Source organism: Giraffa tippelskirchi, chromosome 1 (assembly GCF_054371585.1).
Source record: "Giraffa tippelskirchi isolate mGirTip1 chromosome 1, T2T-mGirTip1v1.2.pri, whole genome shotgun sequence".
NCBI lineage: Eukaryota > Metazoa > Chordata > Mammalia > Artiodactyla > Giraffidae > Giraffa > Giraffa tippelskirchi.
In genome coordinates this window covers 179,224,506-179,246,547 of record NC_137275.1, presented here as the reverse complement: position 1 = coordinate 179,246,547, position 22,042 = coordinate 179,224,506, and the positions used below count along the sequence as shown (strand labels likewise).

The following is a 22,042-nucleotide window of genomic DNA, read 5'->3' as shown; positions in this document are numbered from 1 at the left end:
GGCTCAGTAGATGTTTGGTGAAAACCATGCCACATGTGGATGTATTTTTGATGTATTTGTGGGAGGAGGTGAGCTTCACATCGTGCTGCCTCACCATCTTCACCATCTTGACTGCTCTCCCCAGAGGAAACTGTGTTCTGAGTGGTGATGCCTGTCAAGGCTCAGTAGGTTCCCTACCAAACGTCAAGAGGCTGTATGCAGAAGAGGTTTGAGTAAGGCTGTTAACCCAGGGCTTCCGTGACAGGAACAACCAGGACACACACACATACAGTGCCCATGTTCTGCCAAGTCATCTGGAGGCAGAAGTGGAACACCGGCCACCCATCCGATCTTGGCTCTTCCGTGGCTGGGGAAGCATCTGGAAGGAGACTGCTCCGAGTAGCCTGCATTGGTTGAGTGCATGGCTTGCTCTCCCACACAGGCCAGACCTGCCCAAGAGAACTCATTCCATCTGGGTATTTTTTTCCTTAAATGAACCAAAATCTATCACCCTGGCTAAATCCTAACCACACCCTTACTTCATCATCATTCCATGGAAGCTTTCCTTGACCTCTTCAAATCCTAGTTACATGCCTGATCTCCTAGTTACATGCCCCTCCTCCAGGCTCTCCTACCCATCCATGTTATCCCCATGGTAACACTGAATCCTCTGCATTCAAAGACTCTGTTGATATGTCTGATTCCCCCTCTCAAGCTGTGTGGTCATGCCCTGTTGGTCCTCTATACACAATACCAAGCAAACTCCCTAAGTGTTGGACGCATGGATGGATGGACAAGGAAACAAGCCCAATGCCATTCCCAGTATTTTTACTTTACCTTCTGGAGCCCCCAAAGGATCTCTCTTTCCTCTGTCTGTGGCAACTCTCCAGAGATTACAGACAGCATCTTTATCCCCCTGGGGTCCACTTTCTCCTGCCCTCAGTTCATATATGCCAGTTTGCAGACTCTCTCCTCACCATCTGGTCATTTTTCTAGATCCACTCCAGTGGCCTGGGCAGGTCTTGGAAAGCTCAAGGAAGACAAGAGTTTAGGAGTCCTGTCTTGCACCTCAAGAGGTATATCCCAGCTCTTATGTGCAGCAATCATGGATCAGAAGACAGGGTTCTCTAAGGAAGCTGTGCTTCCCTGGGGTTGTTTGCTTGTCTGCAGCAGCTAAGTCCCCTCCACAAGGTGCCTTGCCACAGGTGAAGGTTTAACACTCATGTGGACCTCACAGGTCTTGGCTGTTCCCCACCCAAGCAGCTTACACTGTAGCCTCCCTAGCCCACCCTGCTGGCTAGTCAGGCCCGATACTGATGCCTGCTGACGGGAGTGTATAAGCACAACAAAGACCAATATGGGGGAAGGGGATAAATTAGGAATTTTGGATTAACAGATATACACTACAACATATAAAATAAACAACAGGAACCTACTGAGTAGCACAGGAAATTCTATTCAATATCTTGTAATAACCTATAACAGAAGAATCTGAAACACAGCTAGATATATACATGTATAACTGAATCACTTTGCTGTACACTTAAAACACTGTAGATCAACTGTACTTAAAAAAAACCAATACAGCTTCATCACCAAGGCCTCCCAGTCCTGTTGTGGCCACTGCTCCCTGTAGCCAGAGGAGGCCCTGGCTATAGTGAATGGTGGGCATGCTGTGGCCAGACCAGACAAGAGCCCGAGTTGGGTCTTGGAACAGCACATGAGCTGACACCTGTCCAGCAACATCCCTGGGCCCACCTTCTTCCCTCTCCTTCCTTCTAATAGCACAGTCTCTTCCCTGAACAGTCCTCATGGTGGACTCGCCTGGGGCCTGCTGGGCTTATTCCAACCCTGAGTAGTCTCATAGTAGGAACATCTTCATTCTGCTAGTTCTTTCTCCCTTCCTGTCCAGAACTTCACAGGGTGCAGTTATGGCCACTGCACTGGGCCCATTCACTGTGACCATCCTTTTAAATGGAAGTCCAGCCTAACATGGCCTTCTGGTGCAGTCTGAATGACTCACACTTGTCACCCCTGCTTAGAAACCAGTTCTTGCCTGACTGCAGCCAAAGATGCTGTCTGTCTTGATTGTCAGAACGATATTTCATTTCTTGGTCTGGACCCATCATTCACGTCATCTACCCAGGCTCCTTGGATAAAAGGCTGATTCCAGGGCCAGAGCAGGAAAGTACCAGGCGGCTAGAATATCTTGTGCTAGAAATTAAGGAAGCATCCTTAAAAAGCCAGGGATACAGGAGCTAGCTTGAAGGAACTCAGATTGGCCAAATGTGGTACAATCTGAGTATCAAAATAATTGGTAACTATTCACAGGATAAGAATCCATACTAAATGGTAAGTCCATACTAAATGAACAAAAATTTTAATGTAAGAGAAAAGAAAGCTTCTCCTTTAACAACAGAATGCCAACAGTAAATGTGTAAGAAACTATCAGAGTGAGAAAATCACTCACCATTTGTAGCCATCACAGTAATTCATTCAGCAAAAATGATCAATCCAGGCTGAAACTCATGGGTAATAATTATATGGGGAACAGGATATTTTAGAGGCTTAAAGTATTTCTCCAAAAATTAACTACAAAAATAAAAGTAGTAACTCCAAAATGGAGAGATTATAACCTTAAAGACAAACCAACATCACATGCCGTAACTGTGATGCGTATGAGGCAGAGCAACACATCTGTGAATTCCCTGCCAAAAACATGTATCCTGAATCTAATCATGAAAGAGATGCCAGACAAACCCAAGTTGAGGGATACTCTGCAAGATAGCTAATTTACTCTTCAAAAGGTCAAGGTTAGGAAAGGCAAAGACTGAGGGAGGGGACTAAGATGGCGGAGGAATAGGACGGGGAGACCACTCTCCCCCCTACAAATTCATCCAAAGAACATCTGAACGCTGAGCAAACTTCACAAAACAACTTCTGAATGCTGGCCGAGGACATCAGGCACCCAGAAAAACAGTCCGTTGTCTTCGAAAGCAGGTAGGACAAAATATAAAAGATAAAAAGAGAGACAAAAGAGTTAGGGACGGAGACCCGTCCTGGGGAGGGAGTTGTAAAAGAGGAGAAGTTTCCAAACACCAGGAAACCCTCTCACCTGCGGGTTTGGGGGAAGTTTTCGAATCTCGAATCTCGCAGGGCAACATAACCGGGAGGAAAGGCAAAGACTGAGGAATTGTTTCAGATGAAATAAGACCAATGAAGTGTGATGGACAAAAGGTGAACCTGAGCTGTGAGCCAGATCCTAGTATCACTGCTCTAGTTCCTGCTTTTGGTAAGTATAATGTGCTTATGGAAGAGAAAGTCCTCATAATTCTTAGGATATGCACACTGAAGTACTTAAGATAAAAAGGGTGCTTTACTCAAATTGTCCCGAATTGTTCAAAAAGAAATATATAAGTGTATAAAGCAAATAATAAATAGGGTAATGCATAAACAATTGGAGCACTTGGATAAAGGATATACAGGGAGTTCTCGGTATACTACTATTCTTATTCTTGCAACTATTTTCTAAGTATGACATTATATCAAAATAAAGTTCTTAAAAGAAGGTGCTTTAAAAAATTTTACCTAATTAGCTATTGCCAGGTTGAGTCCTCTGCAAGGATGTTAAATATTCCTTCTTTGATCTCATTACTGTTAACAATGTCAGCAGGTCAGGGCCACAGACTTCCCTCCAGGGAACAGACTTCATTCTGTTAACATTCTGTAAGTTATTCCACAAACTGCAAATCTTATTAAGGGTATAAGCCTCTAGCCCACAGTCTGTTTTTCTTCAAAGAGATCATCAAGAGACATTATGACAAATAACTTGGTGGGATCAAGGATCCTCTGTGAACGCACTAGTAAATAAATGGGGTTTTAGAGCCAGAAAAAACCTAGTACAATCCCATTATTCTACAAGTGTGTACTGCCGGATAGGTCTACCAAGGAAAGAAGGTGCCACTCATGGACTCTGGCTCACTCCAGACACTGCTGTTTATATACCGGGCACTGTGCTAGGCGCCCCCTCTCGAGACTTGTTGGAAAGGGCCCTCTTTTGAGCCTTCTGATCCACAAACCCTTTGATGTACAAAAACTTGCTTTTCAGTCTTTTGGGACTGCATCGCCTACACTTAATAAAATACACCTGTTGTCACCCAGGACAAGTATACAGCTGAGCCCTGAACAATGCAAGAGGTTACGGGCACCGACCCTCCACACAGCTGCAAAATCCACATATGATTCAGGCCAGCCCCTTGTATCTGTGGTTCTGCATCTGCAGGTTCAACCAACCACTCGTGTGGTGCTGTAGTTATTTAGTTATTTACTACTGAAAAAAGTCCATGTCTAAGTGGACCCAGGAAGTTCATATCCATGTTTCCAAGGGTCAGCGGTATACTTACCATTTGAGGCCTCTCCCCATCCACACCACTCCTCAGTGTGAGTGACGGAAGTGACTCACACGGTTACTGCTTCCCCATGAGGACAGAGGCTGCTCAGAGGCCAGGTCACAGGCTGTGATCTAATCAATGCTGGAAATTAAGCCTCAAGGTGTCAAAACCATCAGAATCTACTTAAGATAAAAAGGGTGCTTTACTCAAATTGTCCCGAATTGTTCAAAAAGAAATATATAAGTGTATAAAGCAAATAATAAATAGGGTAATGCATAAACAATGACACCCGCAAACACACTAGGGATTCTTTTCCCAGAGTCAAATCAGGATTATTATTTTTTCTGATGCAGAGTCACATACCTGATTTTTGCAATAGCTTAGATAAAGAAAAACAACAGGCATTTAGATTTCCTGCTCACACCTCTGCTGGAGGGAAGTGCCCGCTTCCCAGGATCAGATACAAATAGGGACAAGCCAGCCAAGAACATGGAAAATGGGCACTTCAGGCCTGGCCGTGCCTTAGAAGTGGCTCTGACAACCGCACCCAGTACTCGAAGAAATACAAGGATCACATGCCCTGAATGAATCATCCAAGGCCCATTTCTACCATGTCTTCCCTAACAGATGGCCCAGCTGCTGTGTAAACGTCTTCCTTTCTCATTTTCAGAGAGAGCTGGGTTCTCTCTTCCTTCCTCCACTGTCCCTGGCCCCCAGCACGAGCCCCACATACTGCACTGCTCCCACTGCCTCAGGAGAACCTTGAAGAGCTGAGTCTGAGCATCAGCTATATACCTGAGTCTCTGTGTCACAGTCCCGTGCCTCACAGCAACCCTCTGGACACCACTTCTCCATACTCCCCTGGCAGATGAGATGGGTGGCAGTAAGCACCCCCTCCCATCTTCTGGTATGGCTTCCTGTAACTAGAGGCTGGAGAGCTGAAACCTATTTCTAAGCTACCCTCACTGCTAGGATTCTGGATGAAATGAGATCCCTACATGTGTACTCACAGAGGAAGGAAGCAAGATGGAGGCCAGCCTCTTGATCTTTGGGCTGTTCATGCTGACAAGCCAGGAGGTGGAAGGCTGGATACTCAAAGCATGGGTGGCTAAACCAGCATTCCAGTGTCAAGTTACCAGCTTCATGAATTCAGCTGCCAATTCAAGAAGCTTCATGAATTCAAATGGCTTCTTCACGCCTGGCTGGCCACCTAAGCTGTTCTTGAACTCAGCAGTTCTAGCAGCAACTTCCTGATACCGGCTCCTGCAACTTTTTAACAATTTTGTACCATTTTATCCATGTGTTAAACTCCTCTCTCCTTAAGAATATCTAGGACCATTTGTTTTCTGTACTGAGCTCTGACCAATTCACTGGCTTTCAGAGCTCACCCCTGTCCTGTGTGTGGCCTAAGCCAAGCTGAACAACTGATTTAATCACTTCCTCTGATTTGGTTCTGCTGTTTCAGCAGCCCAGAACTAAACTAGCCTGTTTGGGCAACCCCATCACAGTGGTGACCTGAAGCCTCCTCTCCCAGCCCTGCTGGGCTTTGTCCTCACCATGGACACCACCGGTCCTTCCAGACCTAAGCACAGCATTTCACATTTCTCTTAATGTTAACCTTTATCCATTAGATGTGGCCCAAGATTCAGCCTGTGAGATCTTTTGCCTCCGACCCTCCCACATCCCACACATGAACCATCTGCCATTTATAGTCACAGTGACACCAAAGCAGAGAGAGAGAGTCCAACAGGGCCTTGCTTTATGTTTCTGTTTCAGACCAGCACAACTGAGGTGCTGGCGTCTGGCTTCATACCCGTGCCAATGCAAGGCTTCTTCTTTAACCCTCTTTCTTTAAAAATAAAAATGCAAATGAATAGAAGGAATGGCCAAACTGTTGTGTCTGGAAAGCACACCTCTAGGTGATTTTCCTTCGCTTTGACTGACGGTCCAATGTCTGGGCTGGAGGCAGCGGGATGGACAGAGTGCCCAGTCGGTGCTCCTCCTCCCCACCCGCTGCCAGAGAAACCTTTCTTTTGGAGATCTTCAGCCTCATGGCTTTCGCTATCTCCATCATCCTAAGGAACAAACACATAAAACAAGGGAGAGTCTCCTCAATGCGATGCTCAGGGAAGCCTGGCAGGCAGGAGGGGTGGCACATTTGTGCTCCATGCCTCAAAGACAGAATCCCAGAGGTGGACACAGAAGCAAAGCTCCCAGCAGAGGCTGACAAGATTGCTGAGAGCCATCAGACTCCCCTGTAAATGTGTAGCGGTTAGAAAATGCCTATATAAGTGATAGAAAACCAGGTTATCTGGCTCCTATTGATAACTCTCTACTTCCTATATCAAGGATTAAGCACTTACCACAATTTTACAGACTCCAAGAATCTATTTCTCTTGTATGTTCAACCTCACTATCCGTGAGAAGGCCATGTATGCACAGCTCTCAGAATAATCCCACTCCAGACTGCTGGAAAAGCCCAGATGAAACTGTTTTCCTAGGCGCTCTTGGACCACCACCAGGGTCCTTGGGTGTCAGATACTCCTTAATCACTGACAAGGGCCAACACACCCTGCAGTTCAGCACCCTGGAGGTTGTGCTCCCTACTCAGTCTGAATCCCTTCTACCAAGGCTAGAAAGGGCCTGAAAAGGTCTCCACTTCTGTCAACCTTCCCAGTCCGGTCAGAGAAGCGTGAATGTGATAGCCAAACTCCCGCTCTGCCTTGCTTTAGACACCTCCCCTGGCAGCTCCTTCCATCTGACTCTGAGAGTGCTTTCTGCTAAGCTGAAACTGGGGTTCTCTTATACAACCTCCACCCCCAGGTTACCCCATCAGAATCACACAGAATCCCTCTTTCCAGTGACAGCAACTTGGAGACTGGAGGCTGCTCAGTTACACGGGAATGGAAGGCTCAGGTCTGAAGCCCAACGATTCCCCTTCTTGACTGGGTGACCCTGGGAAAGTCACTGCCTTCTCTGAACCAAAGATTCTTCCACTGATTCTTAAGAGAAATCACTGGGAGATTACAACAGATTTGACACTGTGCCTAGCATAGTGAAGACACAGTAATGTCTGGTTGCTCATCCATTCAATCAATCACTCATTCATCTAAAGACTGTCCCCAGGTCCCTCGATAGTGTCTCATGCTTTCCAGCAGTACCAGAACTACATCAAGGCTCCCTAAGAGAGCTTTTTCTTCTGTTATGCTCACCTTTTCTCACTGAGCTTCAAGTCCCTCTGTAACATCGTCAGGTCAATCTGGAAGCCACTTATGTGCAAGGCCAGTATGATCACATAGGCGGTGATCTTTGCCTTCATAGAGTCTGAAATTAAGTTCCGCAAACTGCAAATCGGTGGTGGAAAAAGACAAAATTAAACTCCAAGATGATTTCTCCAAAAGGAAAGGAAAAACATCCAAGCCTATTCCCATATGCATTCAACATCTCAGGGAGAGGAAGAGGAATCTGAGCAACATCCCTTGTCCTGTCGCACTGCCCGAACGTTCACACACAGTGGAGCCGATCCCAGTGTCCCTCCAAGGAGGACAAAAAAGGCTGCATCTCCACCTTCCCCATGCACAGTTGGAGCCTGCGCTGGCGCAGACCATCCCCATCCTCCCAGCCCGCTCAGCAGGGCTGCTGGGAAAACAGTGATTCCACACTTGGCTGCCCATGATTCTTCAAGCAGTCAGAGCAGTCCACATGCTGCAAGAAGACAGCAGGGAGGAAGCCCAGGTGTGCTGCTTAGGGTGCTTTCCCCACAGTCATCCCCCTGGCCTGCCCCTGCCTGCATCGCCACCTCTCCATACAACACTGAATCTGGAGACACTGGGAAGGCATCCCTGGAAAAAGTGTTTGGTGTAGTCTTTGTTGCAGGACTTCCCAGAGCCTTAACGTGAACTTCTCCCAGAGGGACAATCTGCACTACGGTGCTGCCTAAACTCACTTACCCAAGACCCCGCTGAGCAGCAGTGCCTACTTCAGCACAGTGTCTCTGTGAACATGGACTGCAATCCAAGCCCCCCTCCCCCCTGATCCTGCTCTCTCCTTTATAGGCAAAAGCCAAGAAGTCAAGCCCCCTGACCTGCCGTTGTTGTAGGTCAGGCAGGTGAAGTGCTTTAGTAGTTTGGTGTTGATGATGTGGGGGACCCCGGGTCCCAGGGCACCTACAAGACAAAATGGAGTTTGATCATTTTCTTTCAAAACTCTCAGGCCACACCTCACCTATGAGTTGGGAGATAAGGCTAACAGTGGGCCCTTGGATTAAACAGAGGCATGTAGGAAGACAAAAAGGGGCCCATGAAACAGAAACCACCTTCAAATGAACACAGGCTCAGGTGTGTTTCGCCTGCAGACCATACGTGCGCAAGAGATGTTCATGACAGGGCAGTGACGAGAAAGCAAACCAGACTCCAATGAGGCCTAAAGACACATGATTCAAAGATGTTAGAAAGCGAAACAGATTGTAGAGAAAGCTCAGGGAGAGGGAAAGGAGGGGAGATTGGAATGTGAAAATAAGAATTAAGCAGATACTGAAAAATGAGTACAGGCACAGCTCAGAGTTACTGCACATTTGGTTCAAGACCACCACAATAAAGCAAGTCACATGAACTGCCTGGTTTCCCAATGCGTGTAAGTTAGTACAGTACACTGGAGTCTCCTAAGTGTGCAGTTGTATCACGTTTTTTAAAAAAGTGTCCAATAATTAATTAAAACCAATGTCCATACCTCAATTAAAAGATACCTTACTGCTAAAAAATTGCTAGCCATCATCTGAACCTTCAATGTTTTGTAGCAGTGACAACAAAGATCACTGATCATAGACCATCATGATAAATGTAACTGTAAAAGTTGAAAATATTCACAAACAGTGAAACGTGACACATAGACACAAAGTAAGCAGACTCTGTTGGAAAAATGGTGCTGACTTGGTCAACCCAGGGTTGCTGCAAACCTTCAATTTGTAAAAACCACGGTATCTGTGAAGCATGGCAGAATGAGGTGTTCCTGTATAGACCCCAGGTGCCCAGTCACAGTAACACAACTGTACACACCTTAGGCCTCAAATCACAGGTGTCTCTCTCTGGATTTCCAACTCTGGGTGGCTGTGAGTGTGTGGCAGACACCCATGCCCTGGTGACAGGTGACATGGGTTACCAGCAGAAACTGACTTCCCTCCGAGCCAGAAAGAGCTGACACAACAGCATGCCACAGGCCTTCACAAGCAAGGCCAGCTTTTCTCCCCATACAACTATTTCTAACCATTCCCTAGAATATTCACTTGACTGGACTGGATATTATACTTTACCTAACATAGAACAGAAGTAGTGAATGTTAGCTCTGAGTAATCATACAATCCAACTCAACCCTATTTTCAGAGGAAAGAGCTTGGCAAGTCCTCTCAGCACATCAGCAGTACCCCACTGTTACACAGTTATAAATGAAGACCTGGAAAGACATGTCCATTTCTTCTCTCACTAGAGCTAGTCTAATAATTATAGACAGATAACAGACTGGAAATAACTAGAATAAAATGCCTATCATGATATATAAACCCCAGTGTTCATTGTAGCCCTGCTTACAATAGCCAAGATACAGAAGCAACCTAAATGTCCATCAACAGATGAATGCATAAAGAAGTACTATATATATTTCTATGGAATATTACTCAGCCATAAGTATGAAATGATGCCCTTTGCAGCAACATAGATGGACCTAGAGATTATCATAATGAATAAAAGCCAGACAGAGAGAGACAAATATAATATCACTTTTATGTGGAAGCTAAAGAAAATGATACAAATCCGTCTCACAGACATAGAAAATAAACACATGGTTACAAAAGGGGAAAAGCAAGGGAGGGAGGGATAAATTAGGAGTTTGGGACTAACAGATACACACTACTATATATAAAATAACAAGGACCTACAGCATAGCATAAGGAACTGTATACAGTATCCTGTAATAATCTATAGTGGAAAAAAATCTGAAAAAGAATATATATATGTATAAATACATATGTAACTGAATCACTTTGCTGTATACTTGAAACAAATACACTGTAAATTGTATTTCAATTAAAAAAAAAAAAGTCTATCATGGACTTACTTTTCCGCTTAATCACTTTCTGTGCTCGAAATTTGATGAGGGTGTCCAGGTACCATATGCACCGCGCCTGGCGGTCTCGGCTCTCCTCATTTGATGGCAAAGACTTCAATGCTTCTATGACAAAGGAGCAGTGACTACAACAAGGGAGAGAAAAGGGGAAATGTGCAAGACCAGCCAGTAGGCAACCCCCACACCTGCTATACAGTCAACAGCTGAGGAAGGGCCATCCCACCAGCTCCTTATAATAGGAGAAGCATGAACTTAGTGCAGGGGGAATAAAGGTCTAGACAGTAAATACACATTTCATGAGCAAATGGTCACTGCCACTGCAGTGCAAAGGCAGCCATTGATTAACACATCAATGAATGACTGAAGCTATGTTCCAATAAAACTTTATTCACAGGCAGTGTCCAAGACTCAGCACTCTGGCCATAGCCGCCCAATCCTGATGTGGTGGTCTGGAGCACGGGCTCTCAACTACCTGGGTCTGAATCCCCTCTCTGCCATGCAGTGGCTTGGGCAAGTTTCTGAACATCTCTGTTTTGGTTTCTTTACCTCTAAATTAAGTACCCTCACCCTATGGATTTTTGAAGAGTAAATGGGACAATGCAATTAAAGTGGTGCTTGGCGCAGGGAAGAGCCCCATCAGTGCTGGCTGTTATTTTTACATACTGTTGTTCCACCAGTATCACGATCATGGAATCGCAGCCATAAAAGGCTCTTCAGTGTCATCTCATGGCAGCCTCCTTGTACAGACCGGAAAACTAAGGCTCAGAGGGGAAGACCACAAAGTCCCATCAGGCAGACGGGGACTCAGTTCTCCAGACTCCCAGCCCGGAGTTCATTCCAGTACCTGGCCCTGAGCCACAATCACATTAAGACAACAAAGAACCAGCAATGAAGCTTTTTTTGGAAATGGATCTTTAGGCAGGGGTGGGGTGGGGAATGTATTTTCTAAGACTTTGGATTTCATTGACCAGTAAAATTTCCAAACAAATATCTAGGGAACCAACCTAGGGTTGACAACATTTTTTCAAGATAAAATTATTAAAAGAAAAACTCAAAAGCAAAAAAATCCCCCACCACCATCATAAAAGAAAAGCTGTTTTAAAAGCCAAGAAAAAGGGGGAGGGGAGTAGAGGCAATCATCTCTGAATTATTTAAAACACACTATATTTAAAGAACATAATTCAGGGCTTCCCTGATTGTCCACTGGTTAAGAATCCATCTTGGGGGACTCCCCTGGTGGTCCTGTGGCTAAGACTCCCTAATGCAGGGAGCTCAGGTTCGATTCCTGGTCAGGGAATGAGATCCTACATGCCACAATGAAGACCCGGTGCAACAAAAAAATAATTTAAAAAAAATGGAAAGAAAGAGCAGGAAGAAATGAAAAAAAACAAAACAAAACAGAAGAATCCATCTTGCTATACAAGGGACACTGGTTTGATCCCTGGTCTGGGAAGATCCCACATGCCCCAGGGCAACTAAGCTCCGTGCACCACAACTACTGTGCAGCAACTTCTGAAGCCTGGGCGCCCTAGAGCCCTGCTCTGCAACAAGAGAAGTCACCGCAATAAGAAACCTGAGCACCGCAACTAGATTAGCCCCTGCTCACCACCTCTAGAGAAAGCCTGCGCAGCAACAAAGACCCAGCACAGCCAAAAATAATAAACATTAAAAAACCAATAAACAAATAACATATATAATTTAACTTTAGAAAAGCTCACTCAACACATCACCACAGATAAACTATCACTTCAGCAGGCACCTACTCCCAGGCCAGTCCTTGGACCTGGTGTAACACTGTGGGGGGAATACAGGTCAGCTCCAGTTCTCGGCCCCAGCCTACAAGGCCTCACCATCCTCTGCCCAGCCACACGATCCCTGCACTCAGAGACCAACAGTCTCCCTTGAATGCCACCCGCAGCCTTGAGGCAATAGGCCTAGGAGCCCAAACATTGGAGGAAACACTAGCTCATTCATGTCCAAATGCTGAAGAGACATATGTCCTCACTGACTGACACCCGAGGTCTCCTTCATGTCTGACTACATGAAGTGTGTGTCCCAACACCACAACCCAGACTCTCCATCCGCTCAAGTGGGATACCTGTTCTCTTCAATCATCTTCAGTATTTCTTCCGAGGTGACATTCCTGAAAGCTTCAGATGGGCTCTGAAGAGCGTCATATTCCACAGGGGAAAGAACTAGTTACAGGTCAAGAAAAACCCAACCAAAGTGGAAACATCAACTAGCTAGATCATGTTGTAACAGCCTCATCTTAGAAATGGGAAAACTGAGGCTGAGAGGGGGCGATAACACAGCATGTTTGGGCAGAGCTTTTGGGACTCAGTTCTCCCGACTCCCAGCCTAGAGCTCATGGTCTGCCTGGACTTTTCTGTCTTCTCTTATCACAAAGCTGCTGCAGGCATCTTCCATCTGAGTAGAATCACAAGTATGGAAACTCTACATTCTAACCTTTCCGTTTATAAATCAGCCTGCCCTAGACTTTGGGCACTGGCCAAATTAAAAGTCATATTTTGACTCTTTGTGGAGAGTAAGCCCCACCCACCGAGCCGAGCTGTAGGCATTTTGCTGAGGGATGGGTCTGACTCCCAGGCGCTGACAGGCCAGTAGTGTCGTATGTCCTCAGCTACTGGGGAAGCCTCGCTGACTTCCCAGCAGCAGTGCTGGGGCAACAGCAAGCGTCTGGGGCGAGCTTTTGTGAGCATCACAGGACCACCAACATCATTAGAGAGCCTGGCTGTGGCACAGCTGTGCACACATCCCTACTTGAGAAATGAGATGGCTTTTCTGCTGCAAGAAGGATACGGTCTTCAAACTTATACACGTCTTCAGGCTTGGCTGCATCAGCGTGGCAGGGAGGGAGACAGACAGAGTCATCTTGCAAGTCATCGTGGATGGCATCACTGACCAGGGCTTTTCAATAAAGGAAGAGTCAGCGTCAGTGTCACTCTGCTTAGCTTTGGGTTCCCCAACGCTCTCTGCAACCTGTGCACTCGAGATTATCATCGGCCCAGAACGCCCTCATCTGAACTTCTTCACGTATTGTGAGTGAAAGAGAAAGATCAAATTATAAAACTGTAACTACCATACAGGAATAACCACATCTGAATTAAGTATGCACACAGAAAAGAAGAGAGAGGAAAACAGGAAAACTGCAACAGCTGGTCTTGTAGAACGAAAGGAAAATGGGTGTATTTTTTTCTTTTTAAATGTTCTCAGCTATTAAGTTTACTGTTAATAGCTGAGAATAAACTGAACAAAAAAATTGAAAAATTTACTTAAGACATTAAACTGTATCTTTGACCATATGGAGACATATTTCTACGTTTCTAAATGGGAAAACATAGTATTATAAAGATGCTGATTTTCCCCATATTAATCCCAAATGGATTTTGAGGGAATTTGACAAAATAATTCTTAAGATCATCTGGAAGAAAAAATATGCTGCAACAGCATACACTTGTGAACAATAAAGATGAAGTTGCCCCATCAGACAATAAACTGGATGGTGAAGCTACTATAATTAGAAGGACCATATGCTGCTACAAGAATAGCCAGTCAGAATGCTGAGACTGAACCCAATTAAGAATGTGGTAAAACGATAAAAATGACTTTTTAAATCATTTTTTACACAAGGAAAAGATGAAGTTGGAGACAACTTGCTAATCATTTGGAAAAGATAAAATGAGGTTTGTGCCATAGACCAAAAAACAAGGTCATTAAGATGTAAATGTAAAAAGTAAAACTGTGAAAGTAGTGAAAGAAAATATAGGAAAATATTTATATAATCATAGGGTACGGAAAGGTTTTCTAGAATTTCCTAAAATTCCATTTTAATACAAAAACTACTTGACTGAGCTCACTGAGGGCGGGCCATGTCAGCTGTTTCTTATAATTCCCAGAGTCTATTCCAAAAGAAGGCCTTCAGGGAGAAGCAGGAAGGAATACAGCCCTAACTCCCATCATGTTCATCTGTGAGGCAGGTAAAGGATCTCAAGAGAAAGGACAGCTGTCTCTAGGAGCAGCCTCTAACCCCAAGTTTCAGCTGCTTACCAGTCACACCCTTTGTGTCAATTATATTCTCTGCAGCCTTAGCCACTGCACGATTCAAAGATTCACTACCAACTTTGTTCATTCTCCTGGAGTTCAGAGCTCGCTTCTGTTTGGTGGTACCAAAGGCTTCAATGCAAGAATCCATCTGTGGCAAAGACAAATTTGGTCACTGGAGACAGGCTGAGCACTGCTACTGCTATCTGTGTGACTACGGGGAAACTCTCAGCTTCTCTGAGCCATCAATATCACACCTGTAAACTGGCTGACTCATACCTAACTACCTCATAGGCTTGTTGTAAGAACCAAAAGATATTAAGAGATCTGAAGTGCTTGTTTTATAAACTATAATGAGCTATTTATAAATCAACAGTGTTTTCACCTGAAAAATAAAAAGACTTGACTAGAATTAGGCAGTAAATCTGGGGCACACGGCTCACTGTTTTCCAATCCTACACCCACAACAGACAGTGCTAACAGATCATTCATTCCCCCTCTGAGCCTGCAGACAGCCTCACACCCTTCTCAATACAGTGCTCCAGGCAGTCTTGAAGATCCAATCAGTCTGCCATTCTAGGATGAGATGAGCCTGTAGGCAGCTACTACATTGACAATCCTAAAGTTTACTTTGTCTTGATGTGAAGTTTCCAGGCCAAAGTAAAGTGAAGTCGCTCAGTCGCGTCCGACTCTTTGCGACCTCATGGACTGTAGCCTACCAGGCACCTCAGTCCATGGACTTTTCCTGGCAAGAGTACTGGAGTGGGTTGCCATTTCCTTCTCCAGGGGATCTTCCCAACCCAGGGATCGAACCCGGGTCTCTTGCACTGCAGGCAGACACTTTACCATCTAAGCCACTAGGGAATCCTGTTTCCAGGCTACAACCAGTATTTTCTGAAACTTGGATTAAATCCTGAAAATAAGTGTTATGCTACACCTGTAGCAACAGCCCAGCAGAGAACCATTTCCAGATGCTGGCACAGAGCTGTGCACAGCTGCCCCAGATAGGGCATCTGCTCTCTATGAATCCACAGAGGCCTCTGCAGGTAGGAACTGTCGAGAGAGCCACAGAATGAATGAACCGGGAGCACCCAGGGAGAACCGTGCGTTTTTACATTACTGATGGAGAAATTCAAGGCCTGGAAGGAACTCACTTTAGGCCTCACATCTTAGCTCTGTCACACTTACCTTTTCTCTGAAAGATTTGGCTTGACTCTCCAGTGTTGATTCACTCTCAATTGACTCATCTACAAAACATAAAACAAAGAAAAAAAAGCAAACTGTTAAGTTTGCCTGCAGACAGTAAGAGTGTTTAATATTTGGTTAACAGTTAATCTAAGAAAACCAGATTTCTCTACTACAGGACTTCCCAGAGTTTAACATGCATGTATACTGTGAACATTCAATATGAAGCTTCAGTATACAGACAGAGGATCTGGAGAATAAACTACGGAATCAAGTGAAGGGATCCAAGGAAACACGAGGCCTCCAGGTGAAATGACTTGCCCTTAGGCCATGCAGAGATGGAATTAGAAACTAAGTCCTATGCTCTTTCCAGTATATAGTTTTGCCCTTCTTGTAAAAGAGATAAGGAGGAGGGATCAGGAAGGCTGAGGAGGAGGAGGACATGGGGCTCACCTCCCATTGACAAATACATCAAAAATACATCTATATGTGGAAGAGTTCTCATGGAAAACTAACTGGAAACTGGCAGAAGAAAGACTTCCAGGTAACCAGGTAGTAGGGTTGGGACCCCCACCACTGCCCCCTCAAAGGGATGTGAAAGGAAAGGAAGGTTTGCATGGCCTCTCCATACCACAGCCTGGCACATGATTGAGCCAACCAGCCCCTGGATGTGGGGGAGGTACAAATTAGGAGTATGGGATTAATAGATATAAACTACTATATCTAGATAAAATAGATAAAATAGATAAGCAACATGTATTTACTGGATAGCACAGGAAATTGTACCCAATAGCTTGTAATAATCTATATTGGAATATCATCTGCCAAAAAATATATATATATATATCATATGCCATACACCTGAAACTAACAAAACACTAGAAATCAACTATGCTTCAATAAAAAAAATTTTTTTTTTAATTTTAAGACCTAAAAGCAGGCATAAACATGAGGTATGTATTATTTTACGTGAAGCTCTCTGATCTCCCACAGAGTATTCATATAAGGGGCAATAATCTAGTGGACATGAGCATAAGCTCTGAAGTGACCTTGCCTGCATTTAAATCCCAGGTCTCTTACATATAACAGCAGTATGTTCCTGCCAAAGTCATTTAACTTCTGTCCCAGGTTCATCATTGATTAAAAAAAAAAAAAAGTGAAGTAAGCGATATAATGCATTGAAAGTGCTTAGAACAGTGCCCAGAGCATAGTAAGGACCCAATAAACATGTGTGTATTTTTTTATATATGCTGGTTAGAATTAACCAATATTTACAAATGTGTTTAAATAACAAATTAATGAACCATTTTCTTTGTTCATTGGAAGTTAGAAGACCATTTGGAGGATAATTTATATGTTGTTTTATTTGTTTGCAAAGCAGGGAATTCTTCACCTAGAGACTATGGACCCTTAGGAAATTCACAGATGACCTTTGGGATGCAAGAGCCCTTTAAAATTATATGCAAAATCTCATATTTTTTGAATATTATGTATGTTTCTCAGAAGTACTTCTGGTTCTTTACAAGATTCTCAGAAAGGCTGAGACCACTGCTTTGCCAGAATGAAGTTATTAGAACTAATGCCTCTGAAGGTATCAAGCAGATTCACAATGATCCTAATAATCCTTATCTAATTCCCTCCCAACCATGGTTCTCAGTATTTAAGATTTAGAAACAGGACCCCCTTGAGTTTGACCATCTATCACTTTCAAAGATCCCACTCTAGCCCAATACATTCTAAAATGCCAGAGGAGAGAGGTATTGCAACTTCTCCCAGTGGGTTAGAGAAAAAATAGATCTCTTCCCAAATTACGAAATGTAGAGACTTTGCATCAACCTGAATGCAACCTGAGACTCTGCATTACTGTCCAACCTATAAGCAACTTCTACAACCTACCAGAGATTCTAAAACCTCTACCCCAACTAGAACCATTAAGAATTAAGAAAGGCCCTCGATGAAAAAGAGTATCAGATATGCCCTCCGTTACTCTGCTCTGATCATTGCTCAACTTGCTTAAACTAAGATTAGATTTTGATCTTCAGTCTGTAAACATTGTACGGACAGAATCTGTGTCTGTTTTGCTATATTCACAGCCCCTAACTTGTGCTTGGGGCATAGTAGGTCATAATAAATATTTGCTGAGTAAAAGCACTTTTAAAACTTTGTCAAATGAAAAAAAAAACCTTTAAAAAAAGCTACAAAATGTAGTTTACAAGTCAAACTGATGCATCCAGCAAACCTAAAATATTCAGCCTTTCCTTGAGCCTTCATAACTAGAACCTACCTGAAAACAGTGGCTGCATGTTGAACAATTCAGCATCATATACTTCCATCTGGCCAGAGGTCTTGTTGAAAATTCCCACAAAGTGCCTGAATAAAGAAGGAGTATCAGTGACAATGGATCATTCAAAAGGTATTGTTTATACAATCTCCTTATTTCTGCTTAAAAGGCACACTTACTCATGAGTAACAATAATCCCCCACAGCAGATTTCTCTGCAAGCAGAGGGAAATGAGGGGGAAAAGGGGGAGAGGAGAAGGGAAGTCACCAGGTTGATTCTTATAGCCAATCACATTTGGGGTCACTGATGTAGTGGTAAAACCTTTGGGGATATAACAATCTAGAACTACACTAGAATTTACTCCCTGTGAAAATTCTATGGAGGCAAAAACAAAACTTCAGTAACTATGAGAAGACCAGTTTAAACTAGAAAATCTTTGTAAAGAGATGATAAAAGTTTCAAGCACAAACACATTCATTGGAGCTCTATCAGCTGCTGGGGTGGGGGAGGGGGGAGATGACTCTGAAAGGGCCTTGGTTGTAGTTCATGGATGGATATCTTCACAGGGACACTGCATTATGCATCGCCTGACAGTGAGATACTGTTCAGGCTGAACAATCTTCGTTGTACCAAGAGGTAAGCCAGAAGTCAGTAAACGGCGGAGTTGCCCGAAATCAGTAATCTTTCCAGAACTAGACAGAAATTCTGGAGCCTTGGACACTACCAAACCCTTTTCTTGTAGTTACTTCCAAGGCAGACTTCTGGCAAACTTTGGCGTGTTGATCACACATCCCAAAATAATGGAGACGGTTGCTTTTTAGGAACAAGACAGTTATAAACAAAGAATATTTCAAGTTAATGATGTGGTCAAAACTAATGAAGGTCAAAAGGCACAAACTTCCAGTTATAAAATAAATAAGTCCTGGAGATATAATGTTCAGCACAGTGACTGTAATACTGCATTGTATATTTGAAAGATGTTAAGAGAGTAAGCCTCTACAGTTCTCATCCCAGGAAAAAGTACTGTAACTGCATGGATGTTAACTAGACAGTGTTGTGACAATTTTGCAGCATTACATACACTGAATCATTTTATCATACATCTGAAACTAATGCTATATGTCAATTACATCTCAACTTTTAAAAACACTTAAAAATTACAAATGAATGAGGTTTTTAGGAAATTAAATAAATGTAAGTCACTTTTCAATTTCAAGAATGTCTACATGCTGATGTGAAGGTCCCTGGGTCTGGGAACACAGGAACCTGGTAAACCTCTCTAGATTTCCCCTGCTGCAGCTAAAATAAAGTCAGAGAAGAGTGGTGCCAGGGCCACCACCACCACCACCATCCCCACTTGCCACAAGCACTTTCACCTATCCCTACCTGCACAGAGTATTGCATTTGAGGGCTCCAGTCCCAAAATTGTTTCCCACGTAAGAAAGTCTGTCTGTTTCAGCTGCCTAAAATGTAGAGGAGGGAAAGGCTCCATTACAACCAATGTTGAAAGACAGTAAACATCTTGATGCCCTTTTCCGAGTTTGCAGAAGCTTTAGAATCCAAACTGCAGTGGATGAGACAAGAGAGCCTCTTTGAGATGATCCAGCTCCACTCTCTCTAAGTGAGTCTGAGGTGTCCCTGGTGGAAAGGCAAGAGGACTTTTGACAAGTCCCAGGTAGTGCTGGCTTCTAACTAGTCTGAAAAGTTCTTGGTGGAGCTGTGCCTCAGGACTCAGAGAGTCCTAGGCTTCCACAGCTTAGAGGCATGCAACAAAATTATTCTTCAGGCAACACTAAAGCCCAAGCCTTTCTTACTCTCTGCCCACCTCTATCATGACTGCTCCTTATTTGCTCTCAGGATCACTGCTATTGTTGTTCTGTCACTAAGTTGTGTCTGACTCTTTTGCAACCCCATGGACTGTAGTCCACTAGGCTCATCTGTCCATGGGATTTTCTAGGCAAGAATACTGGATTGGGTTGCCATTTCCTTCTCCAGGAGATCTTCCTGACCCAGGGATCGAACCCATGTCTCCAGCATTGGCAGGTGGATTCTTTACCACTGAGCCAGTCACCAAGGAAGGCCCTCAGGGCCATGGAGGTGGTGAATTCATTCCTCAATCAGAGCCAAGCCTCCCTGCCCTCTCCCCATGTTTGTCCTCTTCACCTGTAGTACTAACTTCAGCTGTTAAACCCTCCTCCATCCTTCAGGGTTCAGCTCCCATACACCCTCCCCCAGGAAGACATTCTGGCAAGCAGAGCCTTCGGTGACTTAGCTCACTCTGCCCTGCTCTGTACTCTCTCCCCCTGGGACCCTGAGCTTTGTTTACTTATGAGTTCCTCACATTCAGTTCTCACCTCTCTAGAGCAGGGAATGCAGATATCTGGGAATGTCTGACATTCTGTTGGCCACAACTAGGAAGCACTACTAGTGGGCAGAAGCCAGGGAAGCTACTAAATATCCAGTGATGCACAAGACAGCCCCCAACAAAGAATGACATATCTGGGTCAGAATGTCAATAGTGCTGAGGTGGAGAAACACTACTCTATAGTATGAGCTCCCTCAGAGTGGGGCCAGGTCTGACTTAGCTATTTCCCTAGCAGCTTACAGTCCAGGGCCACACTGGGGACTCAATAAATGCTTGTTGATTGAACAAATTAATAAAAAGCCATCACTTCACCACAAGGGTGAGTGAATGGGGCCTGTCTCCACACCCCAGCCTGCTGGGGCACAACGTTCTTCAAAGGGTCACCTGCTATTCCCCCTCTTTTCTCCTCTCACTCCTTCCTACATCACCCCACACCCAAAGGGCTTCCTGAGGTCTGCAGAGTGGAGGTGACTGGCTACAGCAGCACTTACCAGGATCCGCTGACTCCTCTTCCTGGGGTTTGTGGAGTCGTTGCTCTTGTACAAGGTAAAGCGCATGTTGCCTGGATTCTGTAGCCTCCCATTGGAGAACTGGACTGTAAGATTACAGCATAAGAATGAGATGAAAGCAGAAAAATCCACAGAGTATGGTGGGGAGGAAATGAATCGTCAATGGGAGGGAGTGACCGACTCGGGGAATGGGGATGGCAAGGAAGCCCGGGTCCTAACTCAAAGCTGTCCTGGTCCAGGTGGGAAGAGGGGCTGCGGAGGGGTTGGAGCCGTGAGGGGATCCCTGGGGACGGGCCTCCACGGGAAGGAATAACTAGGGGAGTGGGGCTAACTAAGGAGACCTCGGCCAAACCTAGAAAGTCTGAGGGAATCCCTGGCCAATGGGGAGAAGGAAATGGGGCAGTGTGAGACCTGGTGGGTTGAGGGGATGACAGGGTCCTGGATACATACAGCCCCAGCCCTGGGGAGGACGTAACTGGGATGTCCTCTTCTACTTGGGAGGTAGTAACAAAGAGACGGCGGGATGACAGGAGAGCCCTGGGTGAGCCTCAAGGAGTAATGGAGCCTCTAAGGGGCCCTGGCCCAGCTGGAAACGCGGCTGGACGGACGTGGGAAGTGGAGGTCTGTAGCGGTATCGGGCCGGAAGGGGAGGAAGTTACAGGAAAACCTACTCCAGCTTCGCAGTATTTACCCAGTAGAGCGCTCTGGCTGTCGTCGGGCTCCCCACAGTACTGCCACCTCGCACTCGGAAACACCTCCGACGCCATCTCGCCTAGCCAGCCGCCAATCCCCGGAGTTAAAACAGCTGCAGCCAGCAGTGCTTTTAAAGCACACGCGGAGGCAGTGCGGTGGGCCGGAAGAGGCGTGGTCTCTCCGGGCACCGCCCCGCGCACGCGAAGACGCGTGGCTCCGCCCCACAGGACATCGCCAGCTAAGCGCCCTTTTCCTGAGCTCTTAGGCTCGCCTGCCCCGCCCACCCTCGCCCCACCTCGCCAAGAGGCGTGGCCTCCGTCCTCACCTTGCCCTGCCGGCTTCTCCAAGGCCCAGTGCCTGATTGGCCCAGCACTCAGCAAGCGCGTTACACCTTGTATGCTGCTAGGGTGCTCGCGTCTCTAACCCTTGGCGTTGCGCGGGATTTCTTCCTCTGCACAAT

At 45.1% G+C, this 22,042-nt stretch overlaps 1 protein-coding gene across 9 annotated transcripts; it reads right to left on the bottom strand.

Moving 5' to 3' along the window:
* Positions 1-1,412: 1,412 nt before the first annotated feature.
* On the bottom strand, positions 1,413-21,729 carry POLR1E (RNA polymerase I subunit E). Of its 9 annotated transcripts, none has more exons than XR_014059709.1 (16): positions 21,581-21,729; positions 20,872-20,975; positions 19,402-19,478; positions 18,019-18,104; positions 15,738-15,796; positions 14,556-14,700; positions 13,308-13,415; positions 12,586-12,682; positions 10,479-10,612; positions 8,455-8,536; positions 7,583-7,714; positions 6,284-6,445; positions 5,381-5,639; positions 4,383-4,549; positions 3,568-3,722; positions 1,413-2,967 (listed from the first exon to the last, which is right to left on the bottom strand). XR_014059709.1 is itself a non-coding variant. In XM_081510716.1 (13 exons), exons 1-12 carry the CDS (start codon positions 21,654-21,656, stop codon positions 6,286-6,288), a joined length of 1,260 nt encoding a protein of 419 aa, XP_081366842.1. In that variant the 5' UTR covers positions 21,657-21,729; the 3' UTR covers positions 2,745-5,639; positions 6,284-6,285. The 9 variants fall into 9 exon arrangements, 3 of the variants coding, with proteins under 3 accessions (XP_081366842.1, XP_081366835.1, XP_081366831.1); XR_014059705.1 differs by having other exon boundaries at positions 3,568-3,703; positions 4,383-4,511; XR_014059707.1 differs by lacking the exon at positions 5,381-5,639 and having other exon boundaries at positions 3,568-3,692.
* Positions 21,730-22,042: the final 313 nt, after the last annotated feature.